This window comes from Fundulus heteroclitus, chromosome 3, assembly GCF_011125445.2.
Source record: "Fundulus heteroclitus isolate FHET01 chromosome 3, MU-UCD_Fhet_4.1, whole genome shotgun sequence".
Lineage (NCBI taxonomy): Eukaryota > Metazoa > Chordata > Actinopteri > Cyprinodontiformes > Fundulidae > Fundulus > Fundulus heteroclitus.
The window spans coordinates 26,389,143-26,409,615 of record NC_046363.1 but is presented as its reverse complement, the minus strand read 5'-3'; the positions used below and the strand labels follow the sequence as shown (position 1 = coordinate 26,409,615).

The 20,473-nt window shown below is 43.1% G+C and overlaps 1 protein-coding gene across 1 annotated transcript in view; it reads right to left on the bottom strand.

Moving 5' to 3' along the window:
- adamtsl4 (ADAMTS-like 4) overlaps positions 1-20,197 on the bottom strand; it is a 52,656-nt gene extending 32,459 nt beyond the window's left edge. The window contains exons 1-4 of the mRNA XM_012865745.3: positions 19,949-20,197; positions 17,716-17,782; positions 12,503-13,083; positions 9,762-10,437 (exon numbers count right to left, since the gene is read on the bottom strand). Of these exons, the coding sequence (XP_012721199.2) occupies positions 9,762-10,437; positions 12,503-13,083; positions 17,716-17,782; positions 19,949-19,971 (1,347 nt within the window). The 5' untranslated portion in view covers positions 19,972-20,197. The remainder of the gene's footprint in view (positions 1-9,761; positions 10,438-12,502; positions 13,084-17,715; positions 17,783-19,948) is intronic.
- Between the last annotated feature and the right edge of the window lie 276 nt (positions 20,198-20,473).

Here is a 20,473-nt window from a genome sequence, read left to right as displayed (position 1 = left end):
CACTAATCGCGGTTTGCGTGCACATAGATCGTCGCTAATGTAACTTCAGTTTTTAACATTCCTCTCTGGCTAATCTTGTACCGGAGGCCCGGTGTTGGTACTCTGCAGCGGAACCACCCAGCTTTCAGCCTCGACCCCGAAGGGGATGTCAGGACTCCTCGAGAGGATAAACGGCACGTCGCTCAACAACGTGAAGGAGCATAAGAGGAAGGAAGTTGTAGGAAATGTCATTTTTGTTCACAGGAGATAAGAAAAAAAAGGTCTAACAACGCTTAAATGCTCAAGGGAGTCTGAGAAAATGCAATAAAATCATAGGATTAAAATTAAGAAATATTTCTGGCTTAATACAAAAATTCTGGATCAGGATGCAGATTTAAATCATAGTTAAAAATCCTCTGGCACTGCTTGGACGGCATTTTCATCTTAGGCCAACAAGGATTAATCCAAATTTCCTGCCTTAGACGAGGATTTTCAGTGTTACCTGCAGACATTTTCTTTCTCTTGTTTTGCTGTCATTGCCTAACATCCAAACAAACTGAGGGACCCAAGCTACACAAAGAGAAATGCTACCCAAAAAAAAAAAAATGACAGCAATGAAGGTATTAAAGGAGATTGAATAAACTGTCAAAGGTGAGACGCAAGAACAGAAATTGTTGCAACTCTTTATTTAAACTTTCCCCAAACGCAACCTGACTTAACCCATTTCAGGGTGACAAGTCTAAATAAAGCTAATCTAATTACTTAGGAATTTACCTAGTTTCAGCTAAGAGATAGCTTGGCCAAGCTGACGTTTTCCTGCAATGCTGAGACCGTCCAAACTACGAACGTTAAATTCAGCCAAGGCCCACACTCCTGGTCTCTAGAGGGTCTTGCAGAGGTTTTCTGAGGTGCATTAAGAACGCAGATAGCTGAGAGCTTTCTGATTTTGAGCATGCACAAAGCATAAGGTAATTGGACAAACTTGTGGTTCATTCTTACAGTGACAGGATAACTGGATGCAGCATGAAGGAGTCTGGTAGAAGCAGCATGTCCTGCAAAACGTACTAGAAGATGACAAAGTTACAACTTCATACCCACACCTGGATGGTGGTACTCAAATTAATTCACCGTGATGCTTTAGAAAGGTGGCTGCTACGCATCATGAGACCAAACAAACTATCCTAACTTTTCACAGGAAGCAAAATATCCCATTCAGACCCAATGTTGCATACAAGCCTTTAAAGGCTAGTGATACGAAATCACCTCAAAACTCCACAGCAAATGTGACGTTTGAATACAACTTGTTGCCTGTTGATGTATATTCAACACTTACTGAGTTACTTATCCTAATTTAGCTAATTTGCAATCGTAATAAATGCACTTGTGTATTTTATCTGCTATGTAAAAAGGACCAATCTACACTTAATTTAGTTTTTACTGAACCCCCCCCCCCCCCCCCAAAAACAAAGAATTTCCAGGCTTTAAGATCAATATAGTTATATATTTTATAAGCAACAACAAGCCTGGGCAACCAGATCAGGAGCTCCACCCCGGCTGACAAACTAACCAGATTTATCTCTCTCTCTCTGGGCTATTTTTACCTCAGTGTAGACCAAATCAAATCATTAAACTCTGCTTCCACTTGTTTCCCTTTCTTGTGATTAAAAGGTAAGGGTGATGATTACGGCTGTGAAAGATGTAGGAATATTTTCTTTATCTAAAGTAAAACAAAAACATATTTCTTCAATATGTCCTACGCTCCAGAGGCGTTTGTCCCTGGACATTTAAAACCTTTCTGTCAGTTCCTTAATACTTTTTTCTCACTTTTGATTTACCGTCCTGTTTGATTTCTTTACAACAGAAACAAGCAGGTTCATTGCAAAAGTGAACTCCATTAACCTTTACAGAAGTGGAAGATTTGCTGATTGCATTTAACGACTTAGCTCGTTAAGGCCCGAGGTGCGGGATAAAATCCAATAACTGCAACGGGTCCTGAATGGTGAAATAATGCAGAAAGTCTGTAAAACAAGTGAGAAGTGACACGAGGCAGACAGAAAGGGATGAAAAGAAACATGAAAGTGATATTTGTGGGAAACCTAAAGCGCACAGGAGCTCACATAAACAGAGGGAACAAGCTGCACCTGGTTTTTGCGGCGGAGCACTTCAACCTCAGCTTGTTAAAGCATTAAAGCAAATAAAGCACAGATCGGTTTGAAATGCGGGCATCCGGATTGAGTCTGTGCGTGCGACAGTCTAACACATCTATTTGTCACCTGAGGAAAACAACATTACAGTCAGATACGAGGAGCGTGGCTCCGTGCTCGTAGTCCTAATCGTATATTTCCTGTGTCTAATGACAGGCTGGGATCAGATCCGATCACCTGACTCTCACCGAGGAAGCCTGAAGACCCGCCAGCGTGTCTGCCTGCTTGGTTACAACACAAACTCTGCAGGTCTCGACTGCCACAGCCATCTAAAAGTATTAATCAGCCTCTATAGCAACTCTGTCTGCTTTAGGATCAGAAAGGAAACGAGCATAGGTGCAGACCAAGAGCTGCGGCTCCCATAAACCATGTGACTTATTTTGCAATTTTAGGATTAAGGATCCAGATCCAAACCAAAATTACGCAGATTTTCCCCTGATTTATGTTGGTTTATGTAATCCTACCCCAAAGACAGACTGTGCCGGGAAGATGCGAACAATGTACCTCCTCCTCGCCCCTTGGCACGGAAACTGATCGGCATGAAATTGGTTACTGGGTCCTGATTCGATCTAAACAGAGCCGACAGTTTTCCTCTTTAGACGCTCGGAGCGAAAACAACCTCCACAAATCAAAGAGGAGGAGTTAGATTGGAAATGAAGCAAGAAGTTGATTAGTAGATTTAGTTGGACAGGAAATCATTGGTTTAGTTCATTGATTGATGTCTTCAGTCTGCTTCTAATCATTGCTTGGTTGCAGCTTTGGGAGGAAGTTTGCAGGGATATCACAGCTACATCGGTTTATTTCACTATATTAACAATACATTGTTAATCAGAACCCTTTATAGCGGTGGGAAAATAACTTCACATATGAGCATCTTAGAACTACGCGCTTTAACATGCAAATCTTACCTACTGACTGGCTTTGTTCTAAACATATAGATAACACAGTGAACATAGCCAAGAGAGGATGAATTTAATTGGACATCCAGCAATGTGCTGAAAACAGAAACCTCATTTAAAATTCAATTATATTAGTGGTTGTAACAGGACAACTTGGATATGTTTGCAAGGACTGTCTTAAGAACAGCAGAGATGCAAGCAGAGTTTATGCAACTCTTGGTTTTAAAAGGCTTCTGTTGTGCAGCTTTTGGAGCTCGATGTCCAATGTTGTTGGTATTTCTTCTAGAACTGAACAGCTGATTTAATTTTAATCCAATTCATTAGGTTTTTTTTTTAAATAATCCAATTTAAATAAAACTGTTATTTTGCTGTTTTCCAGTCCACAATCCTGTGTTATAAATCCAACAGAACCTTTTACTTGACAGCTGTGCATGTTCACCTTCCTCTTATTAAAATCTCATTTTACTCCAGGCGGTGTCATGTTGAGTTCAGCTCAAGCCAAGATGACGGAGAGAGAACATTCACTTAACGAGATCCGAGGTTTACCCCCCACCACCACAGCCACTTTCCTAGCAGATCTCCTAGGGCCCCACAAATCCATTGCTGCTTGGGTATTTCTGTTGCCCCCATTCACGGCTACAGCCCCTCGGCTGATTCCCCCCAGTTTCTCCTCCGCTCGAGATACGTGTTTATGAGAAAACTACTGTTGTAGTGAAAACGGCATGTGGAAAAAGAACGTTAAATAAATCTCATGGTTTTCTCATATAACAAAAGGATTTCGAGCCTCTTAAGGAATTTGGGCCTCAAAAACTCTATAGCTATGCAAAAATGTTTAATTGTTATCTGGGTCAAAAGACAGTTTTAAAGATTACAGATCGGATTTAAATCTGTTTCTGTCTTTTTCTGGATTGTGCTAACTGGATATGAAGAGTAAGTAATGCTGGGTAATAAGTTTTATTTGAAGGAACAGGCACAAAATTGACTTATACAGTTGGAAAACATGAAAAAATTAACATTTATAATCTTATACAGAAAAACTGCTGTCATGGTTTATGATGCTAACTCTTCAAATGGTGCTAATAGCTCATTCAACGTCTTAAAATCAGCTGAACATTTACAAATATAAAACAAAAATGCACCAAATTGGGTCACTTTCTTTTACACGAATGAGCTTGAGTGACCTCTCATCTCAAACCACAGTGTCTAACATGGTGTATTCACAGCAGCAATAGCTCCAACTCTTCTGCAAATGCTTTCTACAAGGTTTAGGAGCGTCTTCATGGGAATTTAGGACTCTGCTTTCAGGAGAACATTTGTGAGGTCAGACACTGATGTTGGACGAGAGAAGATCTTATTGGCAGTCTCTGCTTTCATTCATGCTAAACATCTTCTACCAGGTTGAAGAAAGGACTCTAAGCAGGCAAGTCATGGTCTTCTACACTAAATTTGCTCATACATGTACTTACCTAAACCTGGCTATTAGTGCTGGTATGCAACCACATAGAAACCAATGCAACCATCTGCAAGTCGTGAAAGTAAATTTCTCCAAAAAAATTTCCTCTCTGACCATCGCAGAGGAAAAAATGCAAATAAGTTCACATCTGTTGCACTGAAGTTATTTAGATGAAGATTTTCTTAGCTCAGAATTGGGTTTTTAATAAAGGACATATATATACAAGTTTAACTCCTCCTGGCCAGTAGGTGGCACACTCGTGATTGTGATCTATGATCTGGCTTTGCCTGAGCTCCGTCTCACCTGACTTCAACCTGCTATTCCTTTTGATACAGAAACCTTTCGTGTCGACGTTGACATCGTTAGCAGAAGTAAATATTTATGTATTTTGGACCCGTCAAAATATGTAAAACAATTATTTATATACTACATATTTAATTCCAGCACAATTTATACCTTTATTCCACACCAATCTAGACATTCTGTGGAAGTATTATTTTTGAAAAAATGTATTATGTTGATGGAAAAGTTGTAGCTATGACTTTTAAAGAGGAACACGATCCTTGTTCAATTGTAATTGTGGCTAAAATTTAAAGGAGTCTTGAAGTTACAATTTTACCAACAAACTTTTAAACTTTGCTTGATTTATGTCACCCAAAACACAGGAGTATGTGAATACGAGCAGCTTTTAGGAGAGTTTGGACACTATAAAATAAAATCTGTGTGAGCAAAGAGAACAGGACAAAATGGCTGTAAGTAAACTAGATGGTAAATTCTAGACAATTGCATAATAATATAAGCTAGCTAAAATATTATATCATCATCTATAGACTTTATTTAATAAAAAAAGATGCGCAGTAAATGAGCTAAACCTTTTTAATTGGGTCTGAACTTAGTTTAGGACGTTCAGGTGATGAAATATAAACAGAGATGAACTGAACTAGCTCTCGATAAGACGAATCTTCCTGGTAGGCGGCCTTTTCTCCAGCTTGAAATCTGGAAATCGGCTAAAACGTGCCAGTTTCTTTATACATTCGCAGAGGGAGATGAAGCAGAGAGTCCCACAAATCTTAGGAACGCTTTTTCTAGTACAGTTTAAAGTTACACAGCTGCCCCCGGTGGTATCCGTCTTATTAGGTCATCCTAAATGCAACACTCGCTCCATCATGCAGAGGGATTTACTGTTAGTGACTCTGGGTAAATATTTACACCGAGCAGGAGGAGGAGGAGGAGCTCGTCCCGTCACCAAAACTCAGCGTGAAAGGATTCAGAAAGCGAGCGCTTCGAGCTGCTGTCTCCGATTTTTAAAAAAAACGACAGACAGAATCTTCTCAGATTGCACCTTTTTCTTCCTCCCGTCCTCCGACAGAATAACTTCTTCTCTAGTTACGCTCCTCAGACACACTTTTTCATCAAAACAAACTCTCCATCCCACTCTGTCTGATTTCACAGCCAACCCTCCTTAACGTAACTTAGAAAATCCCCAACCAAACGGCTCTTTCTTCATCCAGCCGCACCCCCCCCCCCCAAGCTCCAATTCTTCACCGCTTCTGCGAACAGATCCAGGGCAGCTTCGCTAAAAAACAGTGCTCTCTTTCACAACAGCCTAGCCGCGCCACTTCCTCTGCCACGCCGCTCTTAAAACCCCGTGCAAACACACACGTTCACCTTTTGCCCTTCTCATTTCCTCTGTCCCCCTCGTAGTTCCCAACGCAACGGTATAAAAAACACACGCCGACGCGCAGCACAGTCGTACTTGTGATGGGCCTCAGGCATGCCGTGTTATGACAAACACACCTAACAGATAATGGGATGTGTCACTCTCGGTCTGGCTCACCCCCTAAAATTACTGGCATACGCATAGACATTGAGCACGTACAAGCCCAGGCGAAGTCCTGCATTCAGCCTTTAAAACCTATTTGGAAGACGCATAAAAAGCCACGCTTCCTGCTGCAGGAGCAGACAGAGCCGGAGCAGAGGCTAACGGCGGGTAAAAACGTAACCCAATGAGTCAGGATCGGCCGTCAGAGGACCGCTATTAGCCCTGTTGGCACCCACAGGGGGGGACACGTGCTGCCAAGACACTTAAATCTGCCTTTAAGCGGGGGCACGGCGAACAGGACAGGACACAGAGAGGAAGAACAAGAGGAGGGTAAAAGATGGCAAGAGGGGCTGCCAAATTATCTACGGAGGGAAAAGCTAAGAGCTCTAAAGTGCCAAGCTGGCTCCCACTTCAAGTGACTGCTTCCACTTGGCGAGGGGCAGGCTGCAGATATACGCTGGCTGAGAGGGAAAATGTGAAAGCGTGTCGGTGTGTGTGTGTGTGTGTGTGTGTGTTAAAACCGATCTTATCATCCCTCCTTGCGCTCTCACTTAAAGCAGACCTGCAGCCCGTGGAATAAATAACCCAGTCACATGTCTCTCTGGGTATTTCTGTCCCTCTGATATGGGCCCTGTGACTCTTCAAGATCGTTCACCGAGCAGAAGATTGATCGTTATTAGACAGGGTTGCGACTGATTTACAGTAGAAACCCCAAAGATCACAACCTTAGTGTCTCTACCTGCATTTTGTCTCTAGAACGGAGGACAATTAATAAAACGGCAAAGGAGGACGGTTTTGCTTTCACCCACAGATGGAGGGAAATGAGATGGCTGAGCTGGTACTCAGTAGTACTCCACAAAAAAACTGGACCACAGAAAAGTATTAGGACATGAAGTAAAGGTTCCTGCATAATATTCATATAAAAAAATCACACTTTTCTGGATCCTTTTAACCAATTTATTTCAAATACATGGCTACAGTGGTCTGGCTGTAATTAAGGAACCTGCCTGGCTCTGTAAGCATATATGTATTGATATACCGATGGCTGGGTCTTTCCATACTTATCCTAACCTGAATAAGACGTTTCCAGATTGTGCAGGGATGCTATGAATTTTTGAAAAAAAAACAACCACACTGACTCAAGCAAGACAAATCCCACCTCAGTAACACGCTCAGGGCAACAGCAGCAGAATGTGGAACTAGTTTGGCTTGTCTGGATGATCTACTCATACGGGCTGCATTATTAGATTATAGCACCTCATATATTCCCATCACATCAGCTGGAAAGAGCCGGTTTAAACATCCTTCTGTCCACTTCCATATACAGAGAGACCAATAAACCAAAGATCATCACACGGGAATCTGGATTTGGTCTTTGATGAGGTGTGAGATTGAAATAAAAAAAAAAAACATCCTGAAAACTTATACAAGTTTCTGCACTGGATAATGTAAGGTGTCAAAAGTTTTGGAAGGTTGATTTACTGTCTGTCCTTGAAAGTAATCACTACAAAGCCAGTAGCCAGCTGTCAAATCAATGCAGTAAATGTAATAAATGTAAATAACGGTATTTTCTATCTCAGGCAACTATTTGCTGTGATGATAAATGGCTGTTTCTTATTGCTTATTGGCTTAATTTTTTACTGGGTAGTTTCAGTGCTGATTGTTCACAGATGGAACAATCAGCACTGAACGTGTCTCACACTTTTTTTTTTTTTCGGGGGCCTCTTAAGGCACCTCCATTTGAGAGCATATTTTTTCCTTTCTTGCCTTCAAACAGCCTGGGCTGAAGTCCTAAAAGGTCTGTTTGCCGTGAACCCAAAGACATGAGTTCCACTTTCTGGACAACAACATTCTCCATGTATATATTCTATATTATTTACCACGCTGATGGTCGTTCCAACCATATTGCAGCTGCTCCAGAATAATCAAAACTGTTAAAAGCGGAAACATAAACTAGGTGGTGGGACAAGATAACGTAGAAAATTATAGATAGAAAATCTTTCTATCTGCTATGCTGTGGACAACGCTGCCTTTTCTACAGGCCAAATAGAAAAGACAACAGACTGTTTCAAGAATCACACTCCTAGGTTGATAAAGCCGAGTTTGATGCACAGCGGAGAAACAGATTCCTTATCAATAACTCACAGCGGGTCCCTGGACCCCTGTTTCAGGGTGGAGGGTACAGTAATTTTAACCAATTAAAATGCCAGAGTTTATCTCAGATTTAAGGGGAGATGATATGCTGTCCTGCAGAAAGCACATAAGCCGGTCTCCCTCTTCTCAGCAGCAAGAAGGGAATGCCTACACAACACATGGATGTGCCACCTTCTACATTGACTACACATGCAAAAAAATGTGGCTCAGGCCAAATTTGATCTGCTTCCTGTGCGCCCCACTTCCTAATGCCCATGCCACCCTGTGCAACCGCCCATATGGTACAAATGAATAACTGCTGCTAAATTTGTAAAAAAAAAAAAAAAAAAAATCTTTTAATGCAGCAGCATAGTATCTAATTAAAAGATTTAGAAAGTAACTTCTAGTTTAAGCAAATGTATTCAATTAAGGGAAAAACATGTGCATTCCTGCACATTGTACATTAATCTCACATTTCTAGCCCATAAAACCACGGAGACACATCGTATTGTGTGATTTCTATCTGTGAGCATGATTCTGTGTGTTCGAATGCACAGAATGGAGAGAAATGCACTGTTTATTGCACATATTCCTAATTGTAGAGAGTAGAATTGCCACTGTGCACGATTACCAAATCCTACTGCGGACAAGTCGAAGGCATCTTGAACACGATGGGTCACAGAAACCTCTTTACAAAAGCAACTTTTCAAAATGGGAAAGACGTGAAAACATTCCTTTAAAGAAAGCTAGAGGTATGTTTTATCTTCATAAGAGATGAATTGCCTATAGAGCAGCAAAATAAGAAGATGAAAACAAGTGAAAAACCAAGACAGCTTAATCTAACTACCATGCACAGTGAGGAGAATCATAAGTGAGGTGGGAAAACTCCCCAAAAGTCACTGCGTACCAAATATATTGTAATCAAGTCTTTTTCAACACTTTTACCAGTGGTGTCAGTGTTTATATTCACATTTATGCGTGAATCCTATCGATGGATCCACAGGTTTGCATTTAACCTCGTGACAAAAGTGTGTAGTTCAAGTCTAAGTTTCCGCGCGAATGCTCAGAGACCAGCATGCAGCGCTGAAGCTAGAAAATGATTTAAAGCTGTCAAATAGAGTCTGCAGACCTCCAGCTGCTCACTCCTCCACCCGCTCCCTTCAAACATACGGCGTGCATATAAATCAGAAACGACTGGAAGCTAAGCGAAGCAGAGGTGAGATGAGGGGATTCACTGAGAAAAGTAAAACCCAAATCAACCAAGCATCTACCTGTGAGGAGCATCGGCGGTACTCCTTCTCCGGGCCGGAGCACCTGAGCGGCCGAGGAGCTTCGCCTCCTCTGTGCCGGCCGGCCTCTGCTCCCGGGTGAGAGGATGAGGGCTGGTGCCGTAAGGGGTAGACGCTGCCGGCGGGTGCGGCCTGGGGCCCGAAGCCTAGGTGGGGCTCCCTCTCTGCGTGTGCTGGGTTGGGACGGTGGAGAGGAGAGGTGAACAGAGGAGAGCTACCTGGAGAGCGCGGGTGAGACTGAGGAGGAGGAGGAGGAGGAGCAGTGACGGAGTTCCAGTCGAAGCGGTGGCGGTTAACAAAGACGGATGGGGGCGAGGAGCGTGAGAAGGAGTGCTGGGGTGGGAGCCTGCTCCTCCTGGTCTCGGAGTGTGACGTCCTGCCCCCGTGTTGCCGTGGGCTCTCCGTGGGAGCGGGTTCCTCCTCAGCGGCAGGTGCTTCACCAGCCTGCCGTTCTCCGTTCTCCTCCTCGGCTCTATCCACCTCGCCCCTCTCCCTCTCTGTCGCCTCCTCGCTCGGGGCGCCACCTCTAGCGACAGTCGCCTCGGGGTCCTCGTCGGTGGCGTTAGCGGTGTGCCGAGCTTGGCGCTGGGTTCGATGCAGAGGCAGAGAGAAGGGAACCTTTCCGTAGCCAAACTGACCCGGACGGACGCTGGAGGCCCTGCAGAAACGAATCAAAAGAGCGACAAACGCAGGGCAGGGGTTATTCAGGAATGATTTACAGATGAAGTCAGAGAGAAAACGGTGAGGTGGGATTAGATGAATATAAACAACGTGGATCCGGCGGGATGCGGTGAGAGAGGGGCGGAGCGACGCAGCGCCTGTGCGAACGATATAAACCAGATATAACGCTGTAATTACAGAGCAGATACCGGAGGCAGAGATGGGCACGACTCCAAAACCTCCGAGGCATAAACAATCTCAACCTCAGTGCATCCCCAACAATGTGGTGCACTCTGGGAAAGTAATCCAACAGATCCCTTCAATCTTGTATTTTGTGACGGGATACAAATCTTTTCTTTGTCTGTGAACAATGCGGCGGCTACTGTTTGTCCCAAACAAACCGCTGTTGCTAATGCCAGCCGTGCAAAACTCACTTCCTTTTTGTGTAAGTGACATTTTCCATGACTCTCTGAATGCTGAACAAAACAAAAAAGCCCAGTCAACAACTGCAACGATTATTGCTGCAATAATCCCTAGCCCTAAGATTCAGAGGTAGCATATAAAATGTTTATTTCAGGAGGCATTGTTTGAAATTAAACAACAATAAAGAAAAGTATTTCTATTACTTTTGATGATTCTGGCTTTCAGCGCGTAAAAACAGCTTCAGAATCGATTTGAGGCTCCAACGGGCAAGATCCATGTCGCTTGTACACCATTTTCTACCACACTTTTTCCTTCCACTCAACTTTCCATCAATACAGATGGCTACAGCACTCTAAACATCAGGAGTTTTCATTATCTGTAAACCATAATGATAAAAATAAACAGAAATACACACCTGAAATGTATAATTCTTTGAGTATTAACACTATGCAACAAATTCGTTTCGCTCTTGTATTGTTTGAATAAGTTAACTTGTTGATTATATTCTATATCTGTTGAGAAGCATCTGTAGTTTCTGTCCATTCCTGTAACTGACCAATCACAGCATATCGTAAGTATTTGGTAAAAAAATAGAATTAGGAAAACCGAGCAAACAGGATCCATTTTAGGTCTAAATTAATCATAGGTGACGTTTAAGAGGCTAGAGAAACAAAATCCATCCTCCACTGAAAACGTTTAGCTACTGGACTGAAAAAGAGTGAAAGCAGTAGCAAAAAGTAAAAAAAAAGAAGTAAAAAATAGTAATTTCGATCAAGACTGCTTTCAAAAATTACAAGGAAACCTCTTTGGAAATAAAATAAAAATGCAAGATTTTAGCAAAGTCCTCGGTGTTTATTGAACATATATTTCATTTAAAGCAACTGAACTTGCTAACAAGTTAGAAAGTTGCATTAAAAACTGTTCTTTGAAAGCATTATTAGGCTAACCTACAGTGAATTGCACATTTTCAGGAAGCGGAAGCTGCTCCACGGTTTAACCTGATGACCGACACTTAGGGCTGAAGGGTGATGCAGTCGAGTCCAAATATATTGTAATCAAGTCTTTTTTTAGATGGGTCTAAAAACGTGACGGCTTGGTTAATCGGTTACTCTAAATTGTCCTTAACAGTGTGTGCGTGTGTGTGTGTATGTGTGTACATGGTTGTCTGTCCTGTGATGGACTGGTGACAGGTCCAGGGTATACCGCACCTCTTGCCCAAAGATTGCCAGATGTAGGAGCCAGCCCCTCATTACTATGCCAGGATAAGCAAACAATAGATTGGAGGGATGGGAATTGCTCCAAACTCTACTCTAATGCTCTAATTTTGCGACATAACACCAGATCTTAAAAAAAAAAAAGCAACAACTTCGGAAACAGAGCCTCGTTGTTCTGGCGTTTGTCACAGAACAAAATGCGTAATAAGTCTCTAAGCTGTGGAAATCTCATTGGGCTGACCCTCGGAGGTTCCAGAGTTCATTCGCTTCAGGGCGTTTCTTTGCTCTGTGACCTTATTTCTGCTTACAGGCGTCACACTAATCAGTAATGGTGAGTCAGGTCACATGTGGAAAAAAAAAAAAAAAACAGGAGAATCACTGCTTTAAGGAATGTTGGGTTGTTTTAAAATCTCCCGTCGCACTAACCTCCTCGAAGGCAAGCCCTCCCGACCGGCGGGGATAGAGCGCCTGCTCCCGCCGCCCCCGGCTCTCCCTGCTCCTGGATTGGTGGGCCTCCTGAAGACCCGCGCAGGCTGGTTGTAACCCTGTGGGGTCATGTGATAGGGGGGATGGTAAGCAGGTTCTTGACCGACGGGGGACGCTTCCGAATTATAAAAAGGAGGCGACCGATTGCTTTGCACCGGAACAGGAGGCCCTTCTCCACCGGTGGGTGTGTTCCTATATAAAGGCAATCCGGGGTTATGACTCCTGGAGACTGATGGAGGGTGATAAGATGGGCGTTGGCCCGGGTAACGAGGGGGATAGTAAGGACTCCCAGGTGATGTAAGAGGTCCTCTGACGCTCCCGGGATAATAACCCGCCCAGTTTGGTGGGGCGAAGGAGAGAGGAAGGGTCGGAGAAGATGGAGGAGGGGGTAAACACTTCCTGCTCCTCTGAGACACACCGACTCCACAGCTTTGAGAGCATTCTGACCACTCCCCCCAGACGGACCACACCCCGTCAACAGGCTCCGCCTCCAACACCTGTCTGGACCTTCGGCCGACCACCTGAGAGACAAAAACAAAAAAAACCCGGCATCAAATTCTGATAAACTTCTTAAACCATTTAAACACTTAAATTATAATCTCCTGAATCTCATGCTTTTTCTAGACATTTAGTATTTCCTTTTCAATTAACACTCTATTGCATTGCCTTGCAAAAGTATTCATACCTTCATACTCATACCATACCTCATATGTTTGCACATATTTTCTTTGCTGAGAATCTTAACTACAGTCAGATTGAATTAAATGACCGGTAATTTTAAAGGTTTTTTTTAATCATATTTTTTGCCACAGATTCTCCATGGGATTTACTCCTGACTTTGACTAGACCATTCTAACACATGTATAAGCAAAGCATCCCCATAACATGATTACTTTCAACAAACTGGAAGACCCTGATTGTTAGTCTTTATCTACAATAATGAAATAAAATATGACAACCAAGTTTGCTTTTTAATTTAATTGTGTTTGATTTCATTTGTTTTCGTAGCCATGTTTTTGTTGTCATATTTTGTAGGGTTTTTTTTTTATTATTATCGTCATTGTTGGTCAACACCTGCTGCAGTTAAAATATACTCAACAAATAAATCTGAGACTACTTCAATCCTGTGGAGCTTTACAAGTTTTTTTGCATTCAGTAAATAGTAACAATATGATAAAAGAAGCGATTCAGAACCAGCTCTTTCACTACAGCAGCTGTTTTTGTAGATTAACAGAAATCAGCAAAGGTCAGCATTATATCAAAAGAATATTTTCCCAAGTTCCCTACTCTTCTTCTGTGCAAACGGCAGCGTTATATTCAACCTTAGAAATAATAAAAACTGCAAGCTTTGGCACCATTTAAAAGAAAAAAAACCATACAAAGAATTCACAGATTGCCGATGATCCACAGTCTCATGAATTTCCTTCCTCTGGGGCCAAACTATAAATCCTGAAGTCTTCATCGCTTGGGTTTAAGAGCGTCTCAGCCACCTGCCAGCAGCAGTTTAAGAGCCGTCGGATAACTCCACCGCAGTTTGTGTTCACTAAAGTCGCCCACAGCAGGAACGACGAGATCACGGCTGACCCGGCGCTGTGTTTGTGTACATGTAAGTGTGAGGGCCTAAACGTGAGAGCCAGCTGGAGGCTTTGATGTCCTCCTCTGTGGCCGTAGATAAATGTTTCTCCTCTCATAACCCGAGCTGCTGGTTGGCAGCGAGGCAAACACGCAAGACGGACAAAAGTTCCCTTTGAGAAAAAGGAACCAAAACTGAGATCTGTGCCCCGCTTTCCCCCGCGCGTTTTATTTACAGCGGCTTAAATGTGTGCGTGGACACGGGGCGGAAAAACAGCGGGGCAAACATGCGGCGGGTAAATGTTTGCGGACGGGTGAGTGGGGACAGGTGTACGAGGCAAAATTTCCCACCAGATTAATAAGAGTTCCTGTCGCTGTCTGGGGTAAAAACGGCGGGAGGCTGGGAGGAAAAAGGGAAGAGAAAGGGTGATGGAGGTGGGCTTACTGGGAGTTATGTGCATGGGTGTGTGTTTGTGAAGGGAAGGAGTGCCATCAAACACACAGCAGCCACATAACTGGAAGTATTAATGAGCTGTGAGCAGTGACCCCTGCAGCAGCCGCTGCTGACCTCTGGAGCTACTGCTTAAACTCCCGCTGCACTGTAAAAAGCAGACCTGCACCAGACACGGAGCAGCCACCAACTCTGGTGCATTAAACAACCTGCTGACTTCTTCTTCTTCTTCGCAGTTATGACAATTTACTGAAAGCTTTACAAATTTGGCATGCCGCTGTGCAAGGATCTGGTGCCTGCCGGCGCTTTTATCGCTGCATCTTAAACAAAGATCCCATAAAACTTCGTTTGACACACTTTATAAGTTTATTACATTTATTAATGTAAAAGCAGATTTTATCATACCAAATCCGATTAATCGATTTTTTTCCTCCTTTTTGTTTCATAAAAAGAAATTAAAGAAATTACTTTAAAACCTTGCTTTTTATTTCAAGCATTTCGTCAGGGAGTTGACCTGGATTCAAAATGCAACTAAATAACAAGCTGTGAAACATGCTTGTAAAACAAGATGGCAGCCACGCCATTATAAACAATGAAAATATAACAAAACATTTGCTGCTACTGGTATATTACACATTGAGCTAAGAACAGGCTTCACTGCACTTGTGAACTTCAAACTAAGTTAAAAAAAAAGTAAATAAGTAAATGAAGTACCTTGTATTATGGTAAAAAAAAGTTTCCACAGTTTAACAATATTTTGACAATAATTTTGCCTAAACATATATTCAGCATCACATGCTGTTCTCTTCATGAAACCCAATGAAACCCAAAGTATTGGCAAAATAAAATCCAGATTTTCCAAAAATGAAATCTTAAAGAATTGTAAATTCGAATTAATCGATTAAATCGATTTATCGCCCAGCCCTACTAGAAAGCGTCTTGAACTACACTTTATCGCCTATTTAATGTGCGCAATTTAATGTAATCCAAGTTAAATTTGTTTTAGTTCAGTTTATTTATGCAGCACCAGTTCAAAGCTCGAGTTAAGTCAGGACACAGAGCAAGAAAATTTGATCTATTTAATTTAGGGTGGGCAGTCTTGTGTCATGCTGGACAGGTTGCTACGCGAAGACATCCGAGACATTTGTCCTACATATAAAGTAGTCCCTGAACACATCATCTCCATAGTGAAACACATTGGTACCAGAATCATGATGTAGGGATCAAGAAGATGGATGGAGCTAAAACCGTGGCAGAAGACTTCAGCCTGGAGTATTTATGGCCTAGTCAAAGTAATGGCTAGGGCTAATTGAGACTGTTTGGCTAATCTTGAAAATCGAGGGTTCTCTCTATCCGGTCTGATTAAGTGTGAGATGTTACGCAAAGTTACGGCAAAGAAGAAAGAGCAAAACGTTTCCGTCCCTAGATGGTTAAGACATACCAGACTTTAAATACCACAAATCAATACCATAAACCCCCTCCCCCTCCCCCACTCAATGTTTACACTCACATCTTTTGTCAAAAATAAAATTAAGCCACACAGCTCTGTTCTTCGTGACTGGGAGAATGTTCACGGACACGTTTTGTTGATCGAATCCCAGAACTAAACATTTGTCTTTTCCAGCGGCCATTGGTGCACCACATTACAGCGTTAACACCAGCTGACCCAACGTGCTCCTCTTCCAACAATGAAGTGGGCGGAGCTCCGCCAGGGTTGCTAGGTGAGGGGCGGTGCCCGCCGATTGTGACATGATAATGGGGAGGTTTTGGAAACGACTCGTTTCACCAGCAAAACATTTGCTTACGGGTTGGACTCTTTCTAGAAGCATTAAAGACCCAGATGGAAGTAGACAAAAATGTGCAGAAACAGAAATTTGCATAGTAGGTCCCCTTTTAATGTCAACAATGTTTTTCCACCAAGCGAACACACAGAGCAGCACCAAGCGGTCCTCCTCCGTCTCCCGGCAGCACACTCAACTTTGACATCTGCGCCTAAACGACATCAAACGCACGATCCATGCGATCCATGCTACGATTGATATCAAATGCATATGTCCAAATTCTATTTAGCAGAATATTGGTTTTAAAAATACATGTTTTTATATGTTTTCTTCAGTCTGAAGGATGAATCTTTCAAGCAAAGTTTACCGCATAAGAACAAAAACACATGGAAATTTCAGAAAATTTCTCAAGATCAAGATTTATTTTAGAATTACTAAGGAATATAAAAAAATAAAATAAAATCGAACTATGAATTCACTATATCTTCTTTCTACTGGCAAACTAACAACATTAAATCTCACAAAGAGTATAACTTCACTTTAACCTTCGTAAATACATATTTTATGGTAAAACATCACTGCTCAACTACAGTACACACAGTTTAACATTACAGTAAAACTTGAATTAAATTAGGTGGTTAGGTACATTTTGTGGGTAAAATAAAGTCAATTTAGGCAACTTGATTTAAAGATATTGCTTTGTTTTGTACCAATGCCCCCCCCCAAAAAAAAAAACTTATTCTGGGATGTGGCTGTAACATGATCAGAGTGAAAAACTTTGAAGGGGTAGGAATTATTTTGTGGGGCTATAAAAAGTGTAATTTAGATTCTCAGATTACTTCCAAATTATCCTAAAATGAATGTTTTGGGCTGTGGAAGGAGACAATCGATGCTCACAAGGGGAGAGCATTCATTGCCAAAACAAAACGGGGTGGAGTTTGCACGCTCCCCCAAATCCAATAACAAACAGTTTAGACACAGCTAACTTTTCTTTTGCAGCTTCTACAGGTTTCTTAGCAGCTCAGATGACTTCAACTGCTGACTTTACCTTTAAATTCTCTCTAAATTTTACAATTTCCTCCTAAAGCCACTGTAACATTTTACAGACTTGCATTTAAAGCCTTAAAAACATTTACACTGAAGCTTCTCGCTGCAAGTGAAACCTTTAAGGTGACAATCTTTGTACGCTACGCTCTTTTTTTTTAAGTGTGCATTCATGCTTTGGAATGATGCTAGAAAAATCTGAACCTGTCCTTTGACTCCTGTCACCTTTTCACCCCTTTGTTGTGACAAATATCTTCTTTTTTTTTCATGTTTTGCTGACCCAGCTGGATGATCTAATGACTCACCTTCCTCTTGGCAGCCTTGCTGGTCGCCGAGGTCGTGACCACCACAAAGCCCCACAGCATGCAGAGCCTGAGGGAGAGAACGAGGGTGAGAGACGAGGCAGAAACACACGGGATTTAAACCAACAGCACGCTGAATAAGAACCATTATGAGGCCCGGAGTCGTTCCATGACATAAACGTGAAAATCGCGTTAAAGCTCACAGAGGCTTCATTTATTCTCTGTCAGCTTTCGTCGCACCACATTCATGTTAAAGCAGACGTGTTGAGTGAACGCCCCCCCCCCCCCCAACGTCACATGTTGCAGTCGCCCATGTTTACCGTAGAAACCAACCGTGCCACTTTGTTAGCTCCTACGGGCGGCGTGTGGGCCGGGAGAGGGGCGGACAAAAGTGTTTTCTCGCTGGAGGTTCGTGGCAAATTCGTGGGCGACGTCGATCTGGGAAATCCAAGGAGGTGTTAACAAACACGCGGAGTTTAAACAGCAAGCAGGCTTTCCATAGGAATGCCTCTCCCAGGACCTGAACACACCCTGAGGAGGTGGTTTAAACACACACAAACTCAACAACCACACTCAGAGACCACAGCCTTGAGCAGCGCGGTGTTTAATTATACTTTGATAAAGTATTTACATCCGCTGATTTTTATTTTTTATTTTGTCACATTATAGTTACGAACCTTAATGTGTGTTTTACTGGGGTTTTATGTGAGAGACCAACAGGACTGGTTCATGGCCTCCCTGTTCCTGCTGAGGAAAAGCCTCCCCACCGCAGGATGCTACCGTCGCCGTGTTTTAGGTTTTATTTGGTCTCATCTGACCAGAGCACCCCTGTCCAGATGTTTGCTGGGTGAGGCGTTTTTTTTTTCTTCTTCTTCTGTAAAGGCCATACTTGTGGACTGCACAGCCAATAATTGCTTTTTTTAAAACAGATTTTGCAACCTGAGCTGTGGATCTCTGCAGCTCCTCCGGAGGTGGTAGGTTTGCAGGTGTGTGATACGCTTATAATGTTTGTGTGATGGATGCGCTCTGCCAGACGCTCAGAGGTTGGGGTGTTGTTTCAAAACCTGAGATCGTCCATACAGCCCAGTGTCCGAAGTCCGTTCAGATGAATGTCACATGCGAACAAGTCCCGTCACAGATTCTCAATAGATCTACACCCGGGCTTTGACTGGGCCATTTTAATGCATGAATATGTATTTGAGGTGCAGCTGTTTTTCCTTTCTCCCAGGCTGTGTCTGTATTTACCCCCATCTGTCTCTCCAGAAATCAGAACAACTTTTCTGGTCCTGCTGAAGAAAAGCGTCTCCACCACCGCAGTGTCTCACTACAGGCAGCTTGGAATATTGTTTTCTAACATAACCCTCTCTGTAACTTCACCAACCAGCCCTTGCTGACATTTTGAAGGCTGTTTGCAAGGCACCAAGTGAACATGGAGCTGGGATGTTAGGGTATGAGTGGTAAAAACTTTTAAAATGTCCTTTAAAAGTGGGATTATTCCACATAAATGAACTTGTTTCGGTTAGGAGGCAACCTATAACGATTACACCAAGCACCAAAACATCGAGACAAGTGCAGTGGCGAGCAGAAGAAGAATGCAGTCAGAAAAAGAGCCTCAACAACTGGGTTTTGGATGGACGCTGCAGCCCTCACCGGGAAAAAAGGGAACCGAACCATGGCCGCAATCAGCAGTCCGCAAGCCACATGTAGGCAGAGTAATCGGTGCTTTCTTCCCACTGTGGTGCACCGCCGCGGTCTCTGGAAACTTCCCGACACCACACAATTACCCCCCGAGAAAAAAAAAAAAAAAAAAAAACTCACACAGAGGGAACCCGCACAGAGCCCGGCAGGAACACAACAGACCCGCTCAGGCCGAAGTAACGACCCCCTACCGGGATCCACGTTTTCCTGCGCGGCCGCTACAGTGGCACATTGTAAAATAAACCCTGAGCGAGAGCGAGGGGGAGAGATTCATATCAGGGGGAAACCTCAGGGGAAAAAAATACGCCCTCAGGAGAAACGCGGAGCTTCTGCCTGATAGAAAATACGCGCCTGTGGGTAAATTCCTATCATATATCTCGCTCTGCGCACCAAGTGCGCAACATGTAGGCGTCGTGCGTAAAAACCAAAAGTCCCGAAATTAAAGTTTTGAAAACGTCTCCGCCACGGGCAGCTTTGAAAAAGGATGCAAACACACGTGTGTCGGAGCGCACAGCAGCTGGAGAAGCGCAAGTTTTACCTGAACAGAGAACCGAACCGCATGCTCCAGCAGTCCTCAACACTCTTCTGACTCGCAGGTTATCTTATGGGTTGTCCAGATAAAAAGTCCGGTTCGGTCCTGGGGGAACATGTGATGAAGTTCCAGTGAGGTTTTACTTCTGCTCTCAGACTTTCTGTCCCCTTCCTCCTGTCACAGTCACTCCCCGTGATTTCTAGCGAGTGGGAAGGGTTGCGTTTTCTCACTCTCTCCCTCTCCCTCTCACTCCCACCCTCCCTCAATCTCTCCCTCTCTCTCTCTCTCTCTCGATCCGGATCACTCCTCAACTTTTTTCTGTCCTTATGATAAAACTGGTGACGCTTGGTAACCAGGGGGCGTGAAGGAAGGGGGCAGAAGTAAAAGAAAATGGACAGACTCCCTCTGAGCTCTCTTCCATCCGCACACAGAAACCACATTCACCCTCTCACAAGCTGCGTCCTTCCAAAAGTATTCACTACTCTAATGACGCATGGGTTTTATTGGGTGTGTTATCTGATGGCCCTACAT